Source organism: Taudactylus pleione, unplaced genomic scaffold, assembly GCF_031769625.1.
Source record: "Taudactylus pleione unplaced genomic scaffold, aTauple2 ptg000019l, whole genome shotgun sequence".
Lineage (NCBI taxonomy): Eukaryota > Metazoa > Chordata > Amphibia > Anura > Myobatrachidae > Taudactylus > Taudactylus pleione.
The window spans coordinates 2993558-3016410 of record NW_028284421.1 but is presented as its reverse complement, the minus strand read 5'-3'; the positions used below and the strand labels follow the sequence as shown (position 1 = coordinate 3016410).

Here is a 22853-nt window from a genome sequence, read left to right as displayed (position 1 = left end):
AAGACTGGCGTCCGTAGTCAACAGGATCCAATTTGGAATCCAGAATGGACGTCCCTCGCTGAGGTGGGTCGTCTGTAACCACCAAGCAAGGGACAGGCGAACCTCCGGGGTGAACACAATCGTCTGGGACTTCAGAGACTGAGGCAGCCCGTTCCACTTTGACAGGATCAGGTGCTGCAGAGGTCTGGAGTGAAACTGGGCATATTCCACCATGTCGAACACCGACACCATGGAGCCCAGTAACCTCATCGCCGAGTGTAGAGACACCTGGCGGCTGTGCAGACAACTGCGCACCCTTGACTGCAAAGCAGAGATCTTTTCCTCCGTCACGAAGATCTTTTGCTGTCCCGAGTCCAATAAGGCTCCAAGATGCAGAATCCTCCGAGACACGATTAGAGTGGACTTCTGCCAGTTGATTAGCCAGCCGTGCCGTTGCAGCAGGGCAATGGTCAGGTCTAAGTGGCGTAACAGGAGCTCTGGAGATCCCGCCACCAATAACAGGTCGTCCAAGTACGGCAACATGCGGACTCCCTGCAGCCGCAGAGAAGCCGCCATGACCGCCATCACCTTGGTGAAGACACGTGGTGCTGTCGCCAGGCCAAAAGGTAACGCCCGAAACTGGAAGTGGTCGCTGCGGATTGCAAACCTGAGGAACTGTTGATGGCGCAAAAGAATAGGGACATGCAGGTAAGCGTCCTGTATGTCCAATGACACCATGTAGTCCCCCGGTTCCAGCGCCAGAATGATGGACCGTAGGGTCTCCATCCGAAACTTTGGTACCCGCAAAGACTTGTTGAGTGCTTTGAGGTTGAGAATTGGACGATACGACCCATTGGGTTTCTGTACCAAAAAAAGATTCGAATAGAAACCCTGGCCCCTCTGGGAGAATGGAACAGGCACTATAACTCCAGCCTGGAGCATAGTGTGCAATACCTTCCGCAGCTCCGTAGCCTTGTTCCGGTCTGATGGTAGACCCGTGGTGAAGAATCGAGCCGGGGGTCTGTGCCGGAAGGAGAGGACGTACCCGTGGGAGACCACCTCCAGAACCCAAGTGTCTGTCGTAGTGACCGACCAACACTGGGCGAACTGCAGCAGGCGGCCTCCCACCCTGGGATCCCCCAAAGGGAGGCCCGGACCGTCAGGCCGCAGGATTGTCATCTGGCTTGGGGGCCGGACGTCTGGTACTCCATGCCTGCTTCCGGGGCTTGACCGGTTTCCTAGGGCCAGCCTGACGAGGAAACGACTGTGGTTTGGGCCTGCCTTGGGCCCTAGATGACCGAAAGGGCGATGGTCCTGAACCAGAAGGAGCAGCGGCCGACGGGAGACAAGCCGATTTGGCTGCCGCCAGCGTGGCCACAATCTTATCCAGATCCGGACCGAAGAGAACTTCTCCGGTGAATGGCAAGGCTTCCAGACCCTTCTTGGAATCTGCGTCCGCCTTCCAGGATCGCAGCCACAAGGTGCGACGAGCAGCTACCGCTGCTGAAGAAATTCTAGACACCAGAGTACTAATGTCTAGAGCCGCCTCGTTGATGTAAGTGGCCGAATCACGGAGATTGCCAATCAACTCCGCCTGTTCGGCCGGACAGTCGGAATCAAAAGAAGCCTCTAATGAATCCGCCCAGCGCTCCATCGCTCTGGCAACCCAGCAAATGGCCATAGCCGGCTGTGCTGCCCCCCCCCCGCAAGGGAATAAGCGGACTTCAGGCAGATTTCCAGCTTGCGGTCCGTAGCATCCTTAAGGGAGGACATGGATGGCATCGGCAATGTGGCACTACGGACAAGACGGGTCACGTGAGAATCCACCTGTGGAGGGGATTCCCACTTAGCAAAATAATTATCCGCGAACGGATAAGCCACCGCCAGGCGTCTCTGCGGCTGGTATCTTTTGCCAGGCTGTTTCCACGCCTCCTCTAAATGGTCCACCAACTGACCCGAAAGAGGAAAGACTGTGGCATCGCCCTTCACATCTTTGAGGACGAAGTTCCCCCAGCGGCTAAGTCTAAATATGCCTTTTTCAATCACCAAGGCTGTGTGGACCGCCCGAATAAGTCCAGGAATATATACTTTGGACTTAGCATCAGCGTCCTTAGTATGGAGAGGTTCCTGATCGTAAGGATCCAGAATCTCCCCATCATCAGACGTCATCCTCATAAGGAGCGGACAGAGACGCCACCGGCCGTTTATGTGGCCGCATCACAGACTCCCCTTGCAATACATCCGACAAGTGCTGTACAGAACTCGTCAGGGAGTTAACCCACGCTGGCTCCTGAGAAACCGGGAGCGGGGAAATAGGGAGACTGTGGGGTACCACCAATTGTCGTGGGAAACCCTGCATGGGTGACGACACCACAGACTGCTGGGACAAACCCATCGGAGTAAACGCGGGCTGCGGAGCTAACTGGCCCACTAAAGCTGTTAGCGCCTGAGCGAAACAAGCCCAGGGCGGCTCCTGTACCGGTGCTGTAACTGTAAGAGGCCGCGCCATGGACAAACACTGCCGGCAAAGGCTCTCCGCGCTACCCTCCCCCTCCGCTAACGGTACTTTACACGTGGTACACTGTAGCCGGAGGGGAAAATCACTTTCAGACATGATGGCACCACGTATGTGACCCCTCTCACCAATTATATATTAAATAGGCGAGAGACCACCCTGCAGCACCGCACCGCAAGGGCTTAGCAGAAAGAACAGGGACAGTAATAAAGCTGACAGTTTAGAGAAGAAAAGTTACAGGCAGCGCTAGCACAGTCACATACAATGCAAAGAAAATCAATTCCTGCACTAACAGCGCTGATCACTCAACTACACAGACACAGGGCCTGGTAGGACACAGCGCTGCATACACAGACCTGACCACAGCGGAGGAGAGGTATGCGGGGGGACCCAGACCACGATGCTTCCGTCCAGTGCTTCCAGCAGCGTTCACCATGCGTTGGAGAAGATGGCCGCCGAGGAGCAGAGAGGAGGCTGGCCTGGGGGAGGAGTGCTGACACAGGGCCAGTCAGCACAGTGCAGAGAGGGCTGTGTGCAGCGGGGGAGGCGCCGGCTGTGAGACAGGGAAGGCGCGCTCCCCTGGCATGCATTTAACCCCTGGGACGCCGCAGCGCTACCGCTCTGCTGCGGTCCGCTGTCCCAGGGGGTAGTGGAAGCGCAGGTTGGTCGCCTGGCTCCACGCTGCAGCCAGTCCCCAGGGAGCCCCCTGCCTGGGGACTTAGGACCATGTGATCAGCGGGGACCCACCGCGGGACCCCGCTGCTTACTTACCTCTGTCCCCCTTGAATCCGGCCATGGTCCGGAACATCTGGGGGCACTGCTAGCTGTGACTCCAGATGCCCACCAGCATCCCCGGATCAGTACCGGCGTTCTGGTACCGGCGGGGTGTAGGGAAGACAGCATGGACGTCAGGACTGACTGTCCATGCTGTTCATCCAGATGTGCAGCCACAGCTGCATGAAGAAAAAGCTTCAGGGGCTCTTCTAGCCCCCACTCCAACAGGTGCACCTGACTCCGGCCGGGCACCAAACTAAACTGAGGTGCCTTGGCTCGGGGGCGGGGTATAGGAGGGGGACCCAGTGCATCCTGGGAGGCTGAAAGCTTAACTCTTTGGTGCCCTGCGACTGACGTCACACCTATACCCCAAGGTATCCTGTGGATACCCTATGGACCCTGAAGTAGAAAACTAGTCCCAGTAATTTTGGGGTACATGAAAATGGGCGCTAGCATATTTTAAAGTTGGTGAAGTGAAGTTTAAAAAAACAAAAAAAAACAAAAAAAAAAAACTTTAAAAATCCACCTGCCGCAACCACCTGCAAACTTAAAAACACCTGGGGCATACTTGTGGACCCCCCTGGAGTCTATTTCGCTGGTTTTTAAGTTTGTTCCCCAACTTAACTTTTTCGCCCCCGTTTTCACAGTAATTTTTTGGGGTGTTAAGTTTTTTTTTTTTTTTTAAACAAATTTTACCTTTGGGGGGCCTGTTCCAAGGGTGCAGGGTGGTTCCTGCAAGTTTGCACACCAAAACCCCAATTCTGCACTTTTTCCGATAGCTTTCATATCCAAATCTTTTTTGCCTATTCCAATGCATTTACTTTCCGCATCGGCAAAACAAAGTCTTTGGAATTAAATACGGGGATAAGTTTTCACCTGGCGAAATGACATCACCAGCGATACTTTTCCGCAGAAACGGGCTTTTCGCACTTAATTGAATATGGCCCATAGACTGGTATCCAACTAGCAGTGAAAAGTTTTCGGATGCAAAAAAACAGATTTTCTGGTCTTTTTCGTGGTATCCAATTAAAACCTGTTTTTTTACATCCGCAAATGTTCTGTTTTTCTCATGAAAACACATAGGATCTGCGAAAAGTCGCAGAAAAGTGCTGGCATCCGGGCTATTGTGATAGCCCCAGGCGAGGTAACTAGCCGCAGCTAATTGAATACTGACCATACAATTTTATAAAGTAGACATCCTCTTGCATCAAATGAGGGGACCCCTGTATTTATTGATCCCAGGATGGGGGAAATCTGGGCATTAGAACCTTTCCATCTCTGGACTTTATAACACTTTCTGTAGCTCATTGTGTTATTGTATATATTGCTATGTCGGGTGCATATTGTTTGAAAGGGGGAACTCTCATATTTCAAACAATGGTGTGTAGGTGCCAAGACGGGAGAGATCCGCTGGCTCTGTTAGTCCCCATTCACCACCATCTACTACTACTTCTGCAGCACATGTTGATATTGTCTGGTAAATGCCAGTAACCACTAAGGGACTAAAGACTATCCTCTTTCTAATGAGAGTTACCTGGAGTTTATTAAAGCCAGGATGGGGCAGATATTCACTCATCCCTGAATTTCATAGTGGTTCCTGAAGTACAGCGATATTCTCGTGATCACACATCATTGCTAGAGAATAACTCTGTATTAAAGGCAGCTTAAAACCAGTACCCTATACAAATTCATTATATTCTGCTCATTTTACTTTGACCCTGCTTAAAGTTATTTAATCTCAATATAAAAGAGTAAAAAAAATGTGCTAGTCTTAAATTTGGTCGGTAAACTGTCACTCACTTTTGGTTGTACACAAAGAATATACAATTCCTAACTTGACTGCTGAGGTCACTGTTAATAGCCACCTGATGAGACAACACATGGCTTCCAAGCCATATTGTATTAGCATTTGTGTATGAATCTGAGACATAAATAGGAAATTTACTCAAGAAGTCAGTATCCCTCCCTTGCTAAAATCTTAGTACATAAGAATAAAAATTTCATAGTGGAGGGACTTTATTTTATTAACAGTTACTTATATAGCTCCAGCATATTTCATTGCGCTTTGCAATTGTGAACAAAATATTAAAACAAGACTGGTAATAACATACAAAGAGGTGAGAGGGCGCCTGCTTGCAATCTATAGGGAAATAGGCATTGATACATAAGGATAGGTGCAACCTATTACATACTCGTATACAGCCAGATTGCAGAGGTTCTTGGTGGGCTGTATGATCCAGTCGCACAGGAATGTTGGCCAATGGTCAGGGGGATGTGAAAATGAAGAAAATGTGAGGTTCTGTATGGACTGTATAGTGGGGATGTAATTGGGTAGTAAAGCTTATGGAGGTTATGGAATTTGATAAAGCTTGCCTGAACAGCTGAATTGTCAGCGAACACTTGAAGGTTTAGAGCAGGGGTCTTCAACCTTGGCCCTCCAGCTGCTGTGTAACTACACATGCCAGCATGCAATGCTACCTTTTTGATATAACAGCATGCTAAAACTATGGCAGTGCATGCTGGGAAGTGTAGTTCCACAGCAGCTGGAGGGCCAAGATTGAAGACCCCTGGTTTAGAGACTAGAGCAGTGGTTCTCAAACTCGGTCCTCAGGTCCCCCCACACAGGTCACATTTTCCAGGAAACCCAGCAGATGCACAGGTGTATTCATTACTCACTGACAGAATTTAAAAGATCCACAGATGGAGCTAATTATTTCACTGGTGATTCTGTGAAGAGACCTGCAAAACGTGCACTGTTTGGGGTCCTGAGGACCGAGTTTGAGAACCAATGGGGTCTTCAACCTTTGGCCCTACAGCTGCTGTGAAACTACAGATCCCAGGATGCCCTGCCACAGTTTTAGCATGCCGTTCTATCAAAACGGTGGCAAGGTATTCTGGGATGTGTAGTTCCATAGCAGCTGGAGGGCCAAAGGTTGAAGACCGCTGGACTAGAGGAAAGTCATAAGGTGCGCATACACACGTAAAGATTTTTTTTGTCCAACCATCCAACTAGTTGATTGGTTGGAATGAAAATCTAGTAATATATGGGAGTAACTGATGATCAACAATTTTCTCCTAAATGCCAGAAAACAGATGAAAATGGTCGTCAGACAAGTTTGTTAAATGTTTGAGCTAAACAATTTGTTCAAACAAGTTTTTGTCCATGTTCCAGCGTTTGGGAGCAAATTGCTGATTGTTATTTGCTTTCATACCTTTATAGATTTTCATTCCAACCAATCAACTAGTTGGATGGTTGCACAGAAAATCTCTACGTGTGTATGGGAAGGAATTGGGTGCAGCTCGAAAAAAGTCCTGTAACGGTGAATGGGAACAGGTGATCTAGTGCACAGCGGAGAAGTTGGGTTGGGAGAAATTTTGCGATAAGTGAAGAGCTGTATGTTGCAGATGTATGTTGGTGTAGTTTGGTTAATAGTCTTATGTGTAAGTAAATGTGTTATATATTGAATTTGGTAGAATACAGGTAATCAATGGAGGGACTGACAGAGCGGAGCAGCAGATGAACATTTAGCCTTGCAGCTGCAGTCAAAATGGATTGTAGTGGTGAAAAGTCTGTTTTGGGGAAGACCAGTATATACTATTGCAATAATCAGTGCAGGGATAAGAAGTGCATGAATGAGAGTTTTTGCAGAGTCTTGTGTAAGATATGGGCATATTCTGGATATGTTTTTTAAATGTATGTAACAGGATTTGGAAACAGGTTGAATATGGGAAACAAAGGACAGTTCAGAGTCAAGAATGACACATAGGCAGCAAGAGTTATCAGGTTGGTAAGTACTTTTAGTGGAAATAATATTTCTAAAACAGAATTAATAATAAGTCTGAGGTGGCGAGATAACATCTTAGATGTTCTGGCAGAAAGATATTAAGTAATACGGACCAATACAGGTGGTGAGAAATCTGGGGAGAATAGGCAGATTTGAGTATCATCCGCATACAGATGATACTGAAATCCAATGTAGCTGATAAGTTTTCCAAGAGACATTGTATAGATTGAGAAAAGCAGAGGACCTAAGACTGAGCCTTGCGGTACTCCATCTGATAGAGGAAACCACTGTCAGTTTGAAACAAGTCAGCTGTAGAAGCATAGACCACAGATAATTTTGGAGAACCCATTGGTTAAGCCACTGGCACACTACAATGAGCCTGGAGCCAATCCCATCATTTGGGCCAAGTGATGGGACTAATTTCAAAATTGGCGACACATGTAGCTGGCTAAATTGGGCGAGATACAGCTACATCTCTCCTGGCATTAGCAAGGCAGGCTACATTTGCCTGGAAAATAAGTAGTCCTTTCCAAACTGCATTTACCAACTTTTTGGTAGAGATAGATAATATATTTTATATATATTGAATGTGTGTGTGGTGAATGGACAGTTTTGTTGGATATTCAACAATTTATCTCCCTAAATAAATGATTTACATTTAGAAAGTAGGAAAATGCACAAACATTCTTCATGTAGCAAAGTGTTTTTAAGTCATTTAAACTCACCTTTTCTAGAACGTCAAACATTACCAAGTGTGTTGGCAGCCAAGATGTATTGTAAAATTCTGCATTGAGCCAGGCTGACGGGCTCACATAAAACAGATCAGCTTCGTCTACATGCGTGTCATGGTCTTCTAGATCTGGCGGGCACTCAAGGAAATCCATCTTTATAGGGCAATGAACATGGCTGGAAAAAAAGACGTTATGCCAAACCAAAAAATTCTGCATAAAACAATTGCATAACAAGTTAAAACAATGTTGATTATTCATCTGGTATATAGCCAGCCAAGTCAAGGTGACACTGTTCATATGATCCTACACTGCATAATAATAGCCTCACACAGTAGAGCAATTTAAACATGCCTGGGATAGGCATAAAAATATCTTTACAAAAAGCCAAGGATCATAAAGGTTTGAATTTACCAAAATATTACAAATGGGCAGACTAGATGGGCAAAGTGCTTCTCATCTGCCATCAAATTCTATGTTATGCATAACTACTTATGTTCTGGTGGGTCCCCAGTGAATCCAGGTATGTCCCCCTCCCCCCTCTTTAAACGGGCCTATCTTCACAAAGCTATCCTCTCTTTATGCTGTGAGGTAAACATAAGGTATATCACTCTTTGCACCTACTGATAAACTACTCACCTGTAGTATGGGATGGAGTGACAAGGCATCAGAACTAATAGGGAGGGTTTCTCCATTTTGCATAAATGTTGAATGCTGGACATTATGTCAAGTGCTCCTCTCTGATGGATTAACCCGGTATAGAGGGCAGGAACCAGATTTGATAAAACCAAAAAGCCAACAGCTGGTTTCTTCCAACTTTTAATATGTGAGAATGAGAATCCTATTGAACAGAATGGTATAGTAAACAATATTGATTTTCAAAAAAAAATAACCAATCAGCGGACAAATGTATCATAGGCAATGAGACATCCCAAATGTTTCCTCTTTTGTGCATTTCTTTAGATTTACTATGCATTTCAGTCCCAGAAAGTTACTACATTAGGAGAGTAGACTATAATTGCCTGTATGAGAGACAGCACAACACAATTATCTGAGCCAGATCATGTATCCTGAGTGTTTAAATTAAGAGTTTTATTAAATACATTTTTTAGATTACAAAGAAGATACATGTTTCTTCTGATTTAAATATTCCATGCAAAGCAGATGGGTGTAGGAGTTTTAGCACAGGTAACAAAAGTACAAACTTTCTTCCTTAATAAGAATGTCATCCCATTGCCATAAGCTTTATTAACAGAACCCAAGATAAATCTCTTCTTACCACAGAACACCATGCAGAGTGGCAGCACTGGGTAGATAAAGCGAAATTCTTTATGACTCAGAGTGCTAGAAGGAAAAAAAAACAAAACATAAAAAATTAGTTAAAAAAATCATGTAGATCCATGACAACTACAGAGTATTCTGGATAAAGGTGGCCATCAGAAAACCATGCACAGGCGTTATACACGCACAATGTGCTGGAATATTTTCTGCGGGACAATGAAACTTAAAGTATAATTCCTGCACTCATGGCCTTTTACCATCTTCCCAAGGACTATCTAAATGCTACAAGAATTTCCAGCATATTACAACAATACTGAATCACACAAGCCTTTAATAAATATACTTCTTTTCCCCACCAAAAAAAAAATAAAAAGATACTGCCTAATCGTGTTTTCAGGGTTTCACATTGCCTATTTCTAAGGGGTATAATTTACCAAATATGGAGGTGTGGTCAAGCCCCCTACAAAAAAAACAAAAAACCAGTATGATGTGAGCTGCACAATGGGCGCCGTGCGTCTCTCTGCCAGTGGCAGATCCAGGAGGGGGATCAGTACGATCGCCTACCCCCGCACATCATGCAGGCAGGGGAGAATGGATCCAGCACAGCCTAGCACACAGCAGCATGTGCTGGACTGGGGAGAGAGGCTGCTGCCAGGTAATAAGGACTTTCTGTGTGGCTTGTGAAAGTGACTGTGTGGCTTAACAGTCACTTTCACATTCCACCTAACACCTATTGCAACCACCAGTGATTCCCAACCTCGGTCCTCAAGGCACACTAACAGTCCTGGTTTTAGTGATATCCATGATTGTGCACAGATGGTTAAATCAATATAACTGAGGTACTAATTAAGTCACTTGTGCTCAAGTATGGCTATCCCTAAAACATGGACTGTTAGTGTGCCTTGAGGACCGTGGTTGGGAACCCCTGCTATAGACGATATCAATAGGTTATAAGCCCAGGCACCTTAAGTGAAGTAAACAGCCAGTTCCAGTATTTGAGTCAGCATATACAGAAAGATGCACAGTGCAGCTGCAGGCATGACCTTCACCAAACTGAAAGGTTCAGAGCACTATGCCATGTGAAGGTTCGCTATGGAGATGCAGCTGAAGTAGAAGAAACTGTGGCGAATTACAAATTATCCAGGTGACAATCCAAATCCTGATGGTGTATAGGAACTTGGGGACCATAGGCTTAGCTTTGGAGCAGTATAAATTGTAGTACCTCTGGCACTTCACTCACAGACCCTATGTCATTCAAAAATGCAATTCAAATATGAGGTATTTATTAAAACATTCCAAAGTGCAAATATATAATAGAAATGTTATTAACAATGGTAGCTAATACCGGTATACAAACATATAAAACAAAGACATACACAACAATGCAGTCCCTAAAAAAAAAAAAAAAAAAAAAGTTTGGAGTAAAAAGTAAAACCAGTGTGAGGGAGATATAAACTAAACGTTTTACTCTAACCCTCCAATCTGCATATTTGGCAGTGGCTAATTAGAAGCCATAGTCCTGCTTGCAGTATATATATTCACGATATACAGATCCAGTAAGCAGAGTAATGTTTTAAGCAGTAACAAGTGGTCTCACCATTCTCCTTGCATGGGCATGGTGTAAAGGTCCAGCAGTCGTGGGTGGGGTGGGTAGGAGTCGTTTGCCGGCAAAAGTGTGGGGTATATGGCGCGATTCAGCATCAACTGTGTCCCCTTCCCTCGCTATCATCTTTTTTTTATATGTTTCTATACCGATATTCGCTATCATTGTTATAAACACTTTGGAGTGTTTTAATAAATACCTCATTAATACATTAGAATTGCGTTTTTGAATGACATATGGTCTGTGAGTGAAGCGCTAGAGGTTCCACAATTTCTAAGGATTTTCATACAGGGAAGGGGAATCCCTGTCAACCTCGCAGGCAGCATCTCTGACAGACCAGTCAGGTTCAGTGTAGTCTTCATCCATATTACCTAGCTTTGGAGCAGAACAGGGCCTCTATAATTCATGGGAAATTGTCAGCATAGCCCTGCAGGTAGCATATGAAACTGAGGCTCTCATGAGGAGAATCCGAGGTATACACTGAGGGAGGGGGGGGGGGTTAGGGGGGCAGGCATTCCATTGCCCACAATTATTTTTTGTGCTGTAAAAATGGGACCTAAAAGCAATTTTTTTGGGGGGGCGGGGCAATTCAATTAACTTCCGTTTTTATTCCACATATGTTTTGGGCGAAAACAGAGAATCCAGGATAAGTTCGAGATCCATGTGTTTCAGCGATTGCGGGCGTGAAAAAAATACCTATCGGGGGTTGTTTGAGCAGCAGTCTCCTGTCCTCTGGTGGGGCGTGATCAAACTTATCACAGCCCCCATGGATCTGCCGTTGGGCTGAGGGACTCAGAGCCCCTCCCTTCAGCGCTGCCCTTTTTTCTTTTTTTTTTCTGCAGGGGAGCGTAGCCACGCCTCCTGCAATTATGCCACGCCCACGATAAGTCCTGAGTCGTCGGGGCTACTTGAATTAGTGCGGGGAATCAATTAGCCAGTGGTAAAGTACCGCGGCTAATTAAATTCCCCTCGAGTCCGATTCGATGTGGACGCAATGCAGATATCTATGCAGATTGATCGATTGTGTGTCCATAAATAAGTCACTGCATTCTTGCTCACAGCAGACAAGCCCTCTGCGTGTCTGAAGACCCGCTATGTCTGCGACAGTTTAGGCTTATTCAGAAGGCTTACTGCCAACTAATCTGCGTTCAATGTTTCCGGTTTTGCATGTGAGCGGCGGATGGGAGATGCTTTCAGTGGGCGTATCTAACACTGGACGGCCAGTGGCTTACTAGCATATTTTCTCAATTGCGAATCTGTGAGATCACAGCAGCAATGGCATACGAGTCCACATCTGAATTATCACCATTATATGGTAGCAAATAGTGTATGCAGACATATGAATGAGTACATTGACAAGATGTTATCAATATCTCAGCAACTGACATCTGTGGGTGACGAGGTTGCATTGGTAATGCTGCAGAAGCTTACGCCTGAATTTGACTTCTTAGTGGTGGCTTTAGAATTCACTGTGACTAAGTTGTCAACTGAGATTGTGAGGTCTAAATTGCTGCAATTCCAAGTATGCATACCAGTTGAGGCCAATGCGGAGAGTTCTGCATTACTCACAAGGGACAGTAAGGGGTGGGAGTCAATTAGCCATCTGGTTTACCCCACAGCTAATTGACTGCGCTGCTCGATTCTATTAGCGGCGGGAACCATGAGTGCTAATTACCAGAGGCTGCAAGGAAAAATCCACATAAAAATGCATTTTATCGTGCGTGGAAATCCATTGATTTTGCCTTTTACGATGAATCAATGGGTTATCCATAGGGAAAAGGCTGTTTCTTGCATGGCGAAATCTGTTAGCTGGGGGATATATCCCATGGCTAATTGCATTCCCCACTAAGTCTAAAAGTGTTTCATTTGTCTCAAGGTGGTACATAAAGCCTCTAAATGTAGATTGCAAGATGCAAATGGTGCGCAGTAAAAGGAGTGGTACAAAAAAAACACAAGTCCGCTTTAAAATGTAACAGACAGTCCCAGGAAAAATTGTTGGTACATGGACTGGGGAGCCAAGAGGCATTTCAGTTGCAAACAAGAATTGTTTACATCACTGAGCACGTGATTTTATAACAGAGATATTGGAGAAAAAAAGAGCCTGGATTCAGATTTGGGAATAGACTAAGAAAGATCAAGTAACTGTGCATCTTGGAAACACCATGCTGCACTGCAAGTGTGGCAGATTTAAAATGTGCAGAGAGATTTAGATTTGGGAGGGGTGTGTCCAAACTGACATCTAAATTGCAGTGTAAAAATAAACCTGTCCAGCATTTGTGGGCTATGGGCCTAATTCAGACCCGCTCGCGAGCGCCGAGCGCTCGCAAGCGGGTCGATGGTGCCCTAATGCGCATGCGCACGACGGAGGGAGCTCCTTCGTGCGCATGCGCGAGACCCGCATAGCGACAGCCAAGGTGTCGCTATGGGTCTCGCACCAAAGGGGGCGTGCTGTCGATGGTGACTGACAGCACGCCCCCTTTGGTGGGCGTGCCGGTGGCGTTGCTGCCCAGACGGAGGCGTTCCCATGGGAACGCCTACCGTCTGGGTCCGCCCCACTGACATCACTAGTGATGTCAGTGGGAGTGCTTTTGGCTCTCCTGGGCTTGCGGCAGCGAGACCCTACCCAGGGTCTCGTCGCAAGCCTGATGGTCGCGATGGTCAAGACCATCTTTCTGGCCGCTCGCTATAGCTGTGGGTGGTCACCCACAGCTATGCGAGCGGCCAGGAGGCTGCTCCATTTTTAGGTAGGAGGGCCCTGATTCAGAGCGAGCGCTCTGGTCAGAGCGTCCGGCTCTGAATCAGGCCCTATGTGCAAAAGCAGCCAGTATTGCAGTATGTGTTTGCAGCCTGTATGCAAAAAAAGGTCTATATTTGCACCCCTTACATTGAAACATGGTTTGTCCAGGTACACAGTTACTGGATCTCTTACTCTATTCCCAAATCAGAATCAGGCCCAAAGTCCTCACATTTTGGAACAATCACGTGGTGCCTCTAGGTAAAGCTATAGTCACAGACATCAAAGTGGTTTTATTTGTACCAGATTTGGAGACAAACCTCATTACCATAAGCGTCCTAGAAAATTAAGGCGTCAAGTTCACAAAGGGCAAGTATGTTGTGCAAAATAAAAGAGGAACTGTGACAGTAACTATATGTCCTAGACACAGAAGAGTGTTGTGCGATGACAGCCTTTGAGACAACAGGCAGCTAGGTCACCGGTGGTATGATAACGTCCAAATACTTCTTGATGGAATGGTGACAGGAAAAGCCATGAGTGATACTGAGAGACTGGTGTGTGAGAGCTGGTTGATGGGTAAGCAGACCTACTGTCCATTCCCAAAGTCTGCAACCAGAGATGAGATACCATAAGCATTGGTGCATACAGATGTGTGGCCCTATGGAAGTAAAATCGATAAGTAGATACCGATATTTCCTCACGTCCATTGATGATTTAACAAGAATGACACACATTTACTTCATCAAAGCCAAGAGTGAAGTAGTGAACATAACAGCAAACCTAAAATATCTGGTGGAGACTCAAACTGGTCAAAATGTAAAAGTTTTGGGGGTTGGGAGAGGGCAAGGGTAGGTTAAGGGCAGACAGTGCTGGCGGCAGGGAGGGGGTCGGTAGATAGCAGCTGGTGCAGTACTGGGGGCAAGGAGGGGGTAAGGGCAGACATTGCCGGGGGTAGGGAGGGGGTCAGGGTAGATAGAAAGGTAGCTTAAAGTAGTAGTAGCATCAACTGACCCCCACCCCATACATTGTTTGCTAGATGTTCCTATTTTTGGCTGCCCATCTGCCATTAGCAGCAGCAGTGCCAGCAACCGCAGGAAGTTATGCTCAGCCCGCCTCCACCTGCCACATCACAGCCACCCATTAACCCGCAGCACCAAACCAACCCCCAGCCGCTTATTAAATTTACTTGCACAGTGTCTTCCCGCCAGTTGGCAGGGCCATCCTTCCACCGGGGGCGGACATCCCGCTGGGTGCCGCGGCCGCCCTCCCGCCGGTTTCCGGGGCCACCCTCCCACAAGGTGCAGTCATCGTGCCGAAGCCATCTTCCCACGGTGCCACGGCTGTCATCATGCTGGGGCTGTCCTCATGCCGGAGCCATCTTTCATGGGCCGCCCTCGTGTTGAAGCCATCTTCCCGCCGGGTGCGATGGCTGTCATCATGCTGGGACTGTCCTCCCACCGGGGCCAACATCGTGCCAGAGCCATCTTCCTGTCGGGTGCCACGGCTGTCATCATACTGGGGCTGTTCTCCCGCCGGGTACTGCAGCATCAGGTAAGGCGCTGAAGAGAGCTGGCTCCACCTCCACTTTTTATATTCATCCCTGGCCGGGCCAGGGTGACATGAGTCATATGATCAGGAGCCAGGGATTGGCCACAGCGGAGCATGTCCCCGGGACTCACCCATTCTGCATAAGTGGGTTGCCTGCCTCATTATAGGGTAAAATACGCGCTACAGCTACTGGGTGATCAACTGTGACCATTCCTTTAGGCAAGTTTTGTAGGATTCTTAAGCTTAAAGGCCAGTACACACTAGATGATAGCCCCTCCTTGCTCCCCAGCAGTGTTTTAACTTCTGTATGGAGTTACTCCATCCCTACCCCACCACTGTTTGCCCTTACTCCCCTATACCTCCAGCTCTACTCCAACTTCTCCCTGTCTTTACCCCCAAACTCTACTCAATCTGCTGCTGCCCTTAATCCCACCTACCCCAACTGCTACCTGCCCCCAGCACTGTCCCAACTGCTGCTTGCCCTCACCCCCATAATATGTAATGGGACCCAGAAATCGTGGAATAGGACCCCAATTTTTTTAAAGCGAGGGGTCCCTGGGAATTATTTTCACTCTGCACGATCACGGTCACCAATAATATATAGAGGCAGAACTTAACAAGTATGCAATGCTCCCATTGACATAGGCACAAAATTAACAAAATCCATGCCTCCAACAAGCGAAGAAAAAATAGAGGATATGAACAGGATTCCTCATGAGATCGCTGTTGGGGGCTTAATGTATGCAATTATTGGAATTCGACCTGACATTACACATGCCATAAGCAGAGAGAGTCAGTTTGCCATTAGTCCTGGGAAGCAAGCCACTGTTGCTCTATCCACCACTGAGTTGGACTATATGGCACTTAAGAGTCAGTCAAGGAATCCCTTTACCTAAAGGAGACTTTGGGCCGTATTCAATTAGCTGGGATAAGTTCTTTTCTGCGGAAAAGTATAGCGAATGACGTCATGTCACCATGCGAAAAGTTGCCTCTGTATTCAATTCCAAATTATTTTCGCTGGTGCAAAAAAACTCAATGCAATGGGACCAGCGAAAAAGATTCGCCTATGAATAGGTGTCGAAAAAAAGTGCAGAATTGGGGTTTTTTGGGGTGCAAAGCTGCGAGAACCACCCTGCACCCTTGGGACAGTCCCCCGAAAGTAATCTACATCAATAAAAGTTTAAGTATTTAGATCACCCCCAAAAAGTACTTTTGTTTTGGGGGTAAAAAAGTTCAATGTTGGGGGACAAACTTAAAAACTAGCGAAATAGACTCCAGGGGGTCCCCAAGTATGCCCCAGATGTTTTTAAGTTTGCAGGTGCTTGCGGGAGGTGGATTCTTTAAGAATTTTAAAAGTTCACTTTAGCAACTTAAAAATATGCTAGCACCCATTTTCACGTACCCCAATTTTGCTGGGACTACTTGTAAATGCTATTCTTCACCCACTTCTGCAAAGATGCGAAATAGAAGCTATTGAGAGCATATAAGTACCCCAAATACCTTCAGAAGGGCTATGCGGGGGTATCTACAGTGATCCGCAATGTCAGACTATCTTTTTGCATATTACAGTTTCGCCGGTTCCCGTTTTCGCCGAATTCTAATTGAATACGGCGGAAAGCGAGCGCGCGCGCGATAACAAGAGATATGGTAAGAACTTACCTTTGTTATCTCTGTTTCTACGAAGTCCATAGGGTCCACAGGGTTGACCTTGGGGGTATAGGTTGGGAACCAATTCCGGGCACCACGCAGTTAAAGCTTTTAGCTCCCAGGATGCACTTGGGTCCACTCTCCCTATAACCCCACCCCCAGCCAGAGGCACCTCAGTTTGTAAGTAGCCAAAGGCCGGAGGAGGAGAAAAAAAAGAGAGAAAACTGGAACACTCGATAACCATACTCACAGAAATGGGAGACGGAAAACCGGTGACCAGTCACACAGCCCATTTGAAGCCAGGTGCGTCAGGGCGGGCGCCCTGTGGACCCTATGGACTTCGTAGAAACAGAGATAACAAAGGTAAGTTCTTACCATATCTCTTGTTTTCTACTTCAGGGTCCATAGGGGGTCCACAGGGTTGACCTTGGGGATGTCCCAAAGCAGTTCAACCAAGGGAGGGGACGCTCCTGTGCTGAGAGGAGAATCCGCCGCCAAAAAGGAAGCATCCTGAGAGGCAAAGGAAAACAATGCCTAGAACCTTAAAAAGGTGTAGACAGAAGACCAGGTGGCCACCTAGCAAGGCAAACCAGCCAAGGCGCCACCGCGAGCCACCCACGAGGGTTACATGGCCCGAGAAAAAAAACAAAAAACCAAGCAGCAACAACAGAAAGGCCTACCCATGGGTAGGCCCCTGAAGACATACGAGGCCGTCCAGCCAACATATGGCCATAGGCCGGCCATCCTTTCCTGTTAAAACCAGAAATCTCAGACCACCAATAAGGAGTCCGATTTCCGTCAGGAACTTGAATGGATCACATAAATCCACAGAGGCCGGACCACAGTCAATGAGGCCACACCAGCCGAGAGGACTGGGGACTGAATGGCCGCACCATAAGTTCCAGAATAATATGGAACCTGAAAATCACTAAGAAGAAACACAGGGTGAGAGCAACTCACACCCTAACAAGATGCCCTCCAGAAGAGGGAGCCACATGAGAACGCTCCCAATTCCGACACTCACCTGGTTGATATAAACTCCCTGATAGAAAGAGAGAAAGCCAAAGCAATAGACCATGTAATGGCTATTACAACCAGCGGTTCCATTAACTTTCCCCGGAGTTAACGAAGAACCACTCCTAACTCCCAAGGAGACCCTAGGGAGGACAAATGGAGGCATAATCCAGAAAACACTCCAAAGGATGAACTGGATATCAGAGCGGAGCAATTCCATAACCTAATCATACTGACAGTGTAGAGATTTGCACTGTCAGGAAGGCCAGGCCGAGGGAGAAACCCAAGCCAGCCGGAAGGAATGCCAGAATATCTGGAAATCCTGGACACCAGAGGATCGTATTGATAGGTATAATACCATAAGAATTATGGCTGCCACAGATTGTGGTAGGTCCCAGCAAAAGCTGATCCATGTGCTCCAATCATTCCAACGATGACAAAGCCATGGAAGCCGTAAGACCACTATAGGGACGTAGTCAAAGACAAACGACCCAGGTCCAAGGCAAACCCCAGGACCCTGAGACAACAGGTCTGGGTAGCGAAGCATCAGGAATGGAGTATCGATGGAGAGACTCCGAAAAACCAAGTACCCCTGACATCTGAGGCAATCAGGAGCCACCAGCAGGAAAGCATCTCTGTCTCTATTGAAACACTTCCCTCGAGGAAGAATGGAGACTGGAGAACACAGGTACGCAAATTGGAAGAACCCCTTCACCGACAAAGAGTCACTGAAGGTTGCTTCAGAATCCCCAGAGTTGGACTGTAACACCATAGTGTGAGAGTCAGAAGGCCATGAGTGTCACCTCAGGAGGGCGCCCCCCCCCTGCTCACCAGGAGATGAAACCTCTCTTGGGGAAGAGACTAGCCCCCGGGATGCACGTCGTAACGGCTGAGGACTCCCGCTTCCCAATGGAGAGCACCCGAAATGAACACTGTCGAGATGGTCGGGAGGAGACCCTCAGACAATGCCCGAATGTATGACATACCTGACATTGCCACCCAACGAACAGTATTGCTAAAAAGGAAGCCACTGTTCTGACCCTGTCGGACTGAACTTTTTCAGGTTCACCTGGAAACAAGGGCTATGCCAGAGTGAAGCCCAAGACAGGCTAAAGTTCCAACAAGTTAATTGACAGGGTGGAATCGACAGACATCCAATTGCACTGAAATGGATGCGAACCAGACACTGTCCTTAGCAAAGAATACCCTGGACGAGATGGCCATAGTCACCCGAAAAGGGACCGACTTGCCTCCGGGGAGAGCATCATCGTTTGAACAGTGATCCGACAGAAAAAAACTCGTTCCATCTGGAGATAAGCCAATTATGGAAAGGCCTGGAATGGAACTTAGCCCATTCCACCCTTCCAAAGGCAGACACTGAATAGTGGACCATGCTTCCCCGAGTGTAAAGACATATGGCGACTGCGCAGACATCCATGTACTCCTAATGGAAGAGTGGAGATGCCGTCTTAAGCCAGAAGAATTCTCAGATTTTGAGAATCCAGCAGGGCTCCTAGGTGAAGAATACCCAGAGAGGGATGCAGGGAGGACTTTTTCCCCGTTGATTAAACGTCTGCACCCTGAAGAACCCACAGTCAACCAGACCCGGCTGTAAAGTACCCCGGTGATCCTGCTAAGAGCAGGAGGCCATCCAGGTACAGGAGCATTGGGATATACTGAACAGAAGAACTGTCAGAAAATCCAAAACGCTGGTAAACCCCTGTGGGGCTGAGATCAGTCCCAACAGGCAGAGCCCGAAAAATCGTAAGTGCTGTGATACAGCAAACCTCAGTCCATGCTGAGGTAAGGTCTCTGTAAGTACCCGTAGGCACGCGTCCTGTATATCCAGTGATACCATAAAGTCCCCGGGTTCCAAACATAGTATGATGGAGCATAGGGATTGCTTCCTGAACCCAGGTAGCTTTAGGAACTGGTTCGGGGAATTGAGACAGAGAATAGGCCAAAGAGGACCATTCAGCCACTGCACCAGAAAGAAAGCAGAACAACCAGTCCCTCGCTGAGAAAGTGGGGATGGCCCAATTAGCTCCGCTTACCGCAACAACTGTATAGCTTTCTGGATTTGTAAGGCCCTGTTCCGAATAAGGGCCTGCGTACCATCACATGGAAATAGGCCGCCTGAGCAAAGAGAGGGCGTACCCTCCTACCCACGTAGCCGCGGCAACTAGACACTAGTACCGGGCAAACTGAGAAATCGCCATCTCCCAGTGGTAGGCCTGTCTCGTCAGGCTGACGATATATCCGTTGGTTCAGAAGCAGGATCGGCTGGCAGTCCAGGCCTGCTCGGAACTGGATATGTCGGCCCTTGTAAAGGCCGACAGTCTATGAAGAAACAGACCTTTAGGCTGACCCAGAGGACAAAAAGACTTAATAGTCTGAGGCCCCGTAGTGAGCATAGCTGACGGCGGGAAATTTGTACTGCCACTGTCAAGGTCAGATATACCCTATAGATGGTATCTGCACCTCTGCATTCCCAGAGCGCAGCCATAGAGTATTACGGAGGATACCGTCGCAGCCGGAACTCTGAAAGTTTGGAGCTGGTATCCAATATAGGCATGTCCACCTATGACAACTGCATATATTACGTGAACGACCAAATACACTTGAACCCCAGACGTGTTGGAGGGGAAAAACATTACAAATGCATCAGCTCAGTATGCAATAGTATTAACCAACCATGCTATCGCCATGGTAGGATGGGTAACAACCCCTGAAAGCGAGTATACTGATTTCAGGCAGAGTTACCACCTACGGATCAGAAGTATCCGACCACGCAGGAATGGGATGCGTAGTAACGTCTGTAATCCGACGAGTAACACGCCCATCCACCCCAGGAGGGGCTCATGATGACCCTCAGGGAATTTGGGACAGGAGACCAAACACTGTTGTAATACCTCATATCTGGCAACAGCCAGAGTCCCGCCCTGCGATCCACCCGCTAGTCAGCAACAGGGACCCAGAAGGCACGTAATACTGAGGGTGTATGATACAGGTGCAGGTCAACATTCACTCTAACCAGAATGGACCTGCTACAAGCCCTAAAACAGGGATAAAAATACTTGAGATAGGCTTCCCCCCCGTGTAAGAGGGAAAGAGCCCAAAACAGCATCCAGTTCACGGTAGAGCCAAGTGGGAAGTAAGCACAGGGCGTCCACCACGCCAATTTGCGTTTCATAGAAAAACGACTTCCACCCAGGGTGGCTGTTGTGGTAATCCCTGCAAGGGGCATGACAGACTATTGTGGCACCAGGGGGAATTCATATACTCGAAAAGAAAAAAAAAAAAAAAAACCCCTGTAGGGAGCGGTAGTCTGTGTCACAGGGGAAGAGTGCAAGAAACTGCGAGATACCCTGAGATGAAAAAGGGCAGTATGGTGAAGTAACCCCAAGTGAGGTACAACAATGGGGCCCGCCCGGCGATCCGCAATTAAGAGGATCCCGAGAAAACAAACCGCCCAAGGGGGTCGTGAAAGGGGCCGGCACCCGATGACGCCACCTACAGAACCCTTTAAGAGTTAAATCCTCCGCACTAACACCTGCAGCACATGGCTTGCAGGATAGTAAAAATGGGTGCAGTATAACGCTCTATCTCCTGGTCAGACATATCTGACCAAGCCTTGTGATCAAGCAGCGCTATACTGGTCCTGACTGAAACTAAAAATTAGCTGCAGGGACCCATTTTCAGCGTATGCAACACACAGTTCCACTCAAAATATGGCAACGTGCAGCACGCAACAGTATGTGACAAACCTCACAAATATTAACAAGTATATAAATGTGAGGTCTCAGAACCACCCCAAGTACAGTTGTATTAGGGCAGATAAGGAAAGGGATAGATATACACTGACAGGTGAGAGAATAAAGCACAGTCAGCACTAGCATAAGTCACATACCATGCAGATATACACATATATACATAAACATGTCATATAATATACTGCACTATTATACTGCATGCAACTTACCCAGATTCAGTGTCTGGGAAGGCTACAGCGCTGTGTACACTGACCTGATGGTGAGGTACGCAGGGGGACAGGACCAACTGCCATCTCCAGAGATTTCTGCTGCACCACAGAGAAAATGGCCGCTGGAGACCTCAGAAGAAGCGTGGCCCGCGGAGGAAGCAGCTCAGCGACGCCAGACTATGGATACTGAAAGGCGCGCTGAGCTGAGGGGAGGAGCCGCTGTAACAGGGAAGGCTGTCTCCCCTGGCCGGCTATTAACCCCCGGGACGCCGGCTCCCTGCACCGAACACTCAGTCCCTGGTGGTCTAGTGGACACACGGGGTATGGGGGGCCCGCCGCCACTGCCGGCGCCTCCGGTCTGTCCCCAGAGACCGGAGGCACAGGACTGCATTTCAAATGCGTGGATCACCGCAAGCGGTGACCCGCGCCTTACCTGCTCCCCGTGGATCCGGCAGCAGTCCTGGGCGCCCGCAGAGTCCGGCTAGTACAGACTCTGGGGTCCCGCTGAGATCCCCAGATCTGTACTGGCGTCTCAGTGCCAGCGGGGTGACGGAGCGGCAGCTTAGACGTCCTATGGACAGTCTGACGCTGCCGCTCTGAAGAATCCAAAGGAAAAATAAAAAACTCTGTCCTTCAGAAAAAATAAAGCTTAGGGGCTGCTAATCAGCTCCCCACTGCACTAAACGGTGACCCGATTCCGGCCGGGCACCAACTTAAACTGAGGTGCCTCTGGCTGGGGGTGGGGTTATAGGGAGAGTGGACCCAAGTGCATCCTGGGAGCTGAAAGCTTTAACTGCGTGGTGCCCGGAATTGGTTCCCAACCTATACCCCCAAGATCAACCCTGTGGACCCCCTATGGACCCTGAAGTAGAAACTTTATTTTTCGCATTGAAAACCAGCGAAGTGGTCGAAAAGCACTCCATGTGAAAAGTACAGGACTTTTCGCCTGGAATTGAATATGGCCCTTTATGTGAAATGAGTCTTCTGGAACAGGATGAAACCATCAACAGTGTGTGACAATATAGTTATCCTACAGCACAAAGCACCATGGACAGTCTAAGTACATAACTATCATACATCACTTCGCTCAAGAGTTAGTGGAGATGTATGAAGCGCCATCAGCGCTCATTATGCGCGCTGATACCGCTTCTCCCCATGTATGATTGGGGGGCTGCGCCCCTGTCATTATTGGCGCTGCTATCTACAAGATAGCAGCGCCAATGGCCTGGGCTACGTATGAACAGTCAGTTCACCTGACCGTTC

General features: G+C 47.8%; 1 protein-coding gene across 2 annotated transcripts in view; it reads right to left on the bottom strand.

Moving 5' to 3' along the window:
* PIGB (phosphatidylinositol glycan anchor biosynthesis class B) overlaps window positions 1-22853 on the bottom strand; it is a 48754-nt gene that overhangs the window by 5305 nt on the left and 20596 nt on the right. For both annotated transcript variants that reach the window (XM_088444925.1, XM_088444932.1), the window contains exons 9-11: window positions 9061-9125; window positions 8421-8622; window positions 7779-7959 (exon numbers count right to left, since the gene is read on the bottom strand). In XM_088444925.1, the coding sequence (XP_088301051.1) occupies window positions 7779-7959; window positions 8421-8622; window positions 9061-9125 (448 nt within the window). The remainder of the gene's footprint in view (window positions 1-7778; window positions 7960-8420; window positions 8623-9060; window positions 9126-22853) is intronic.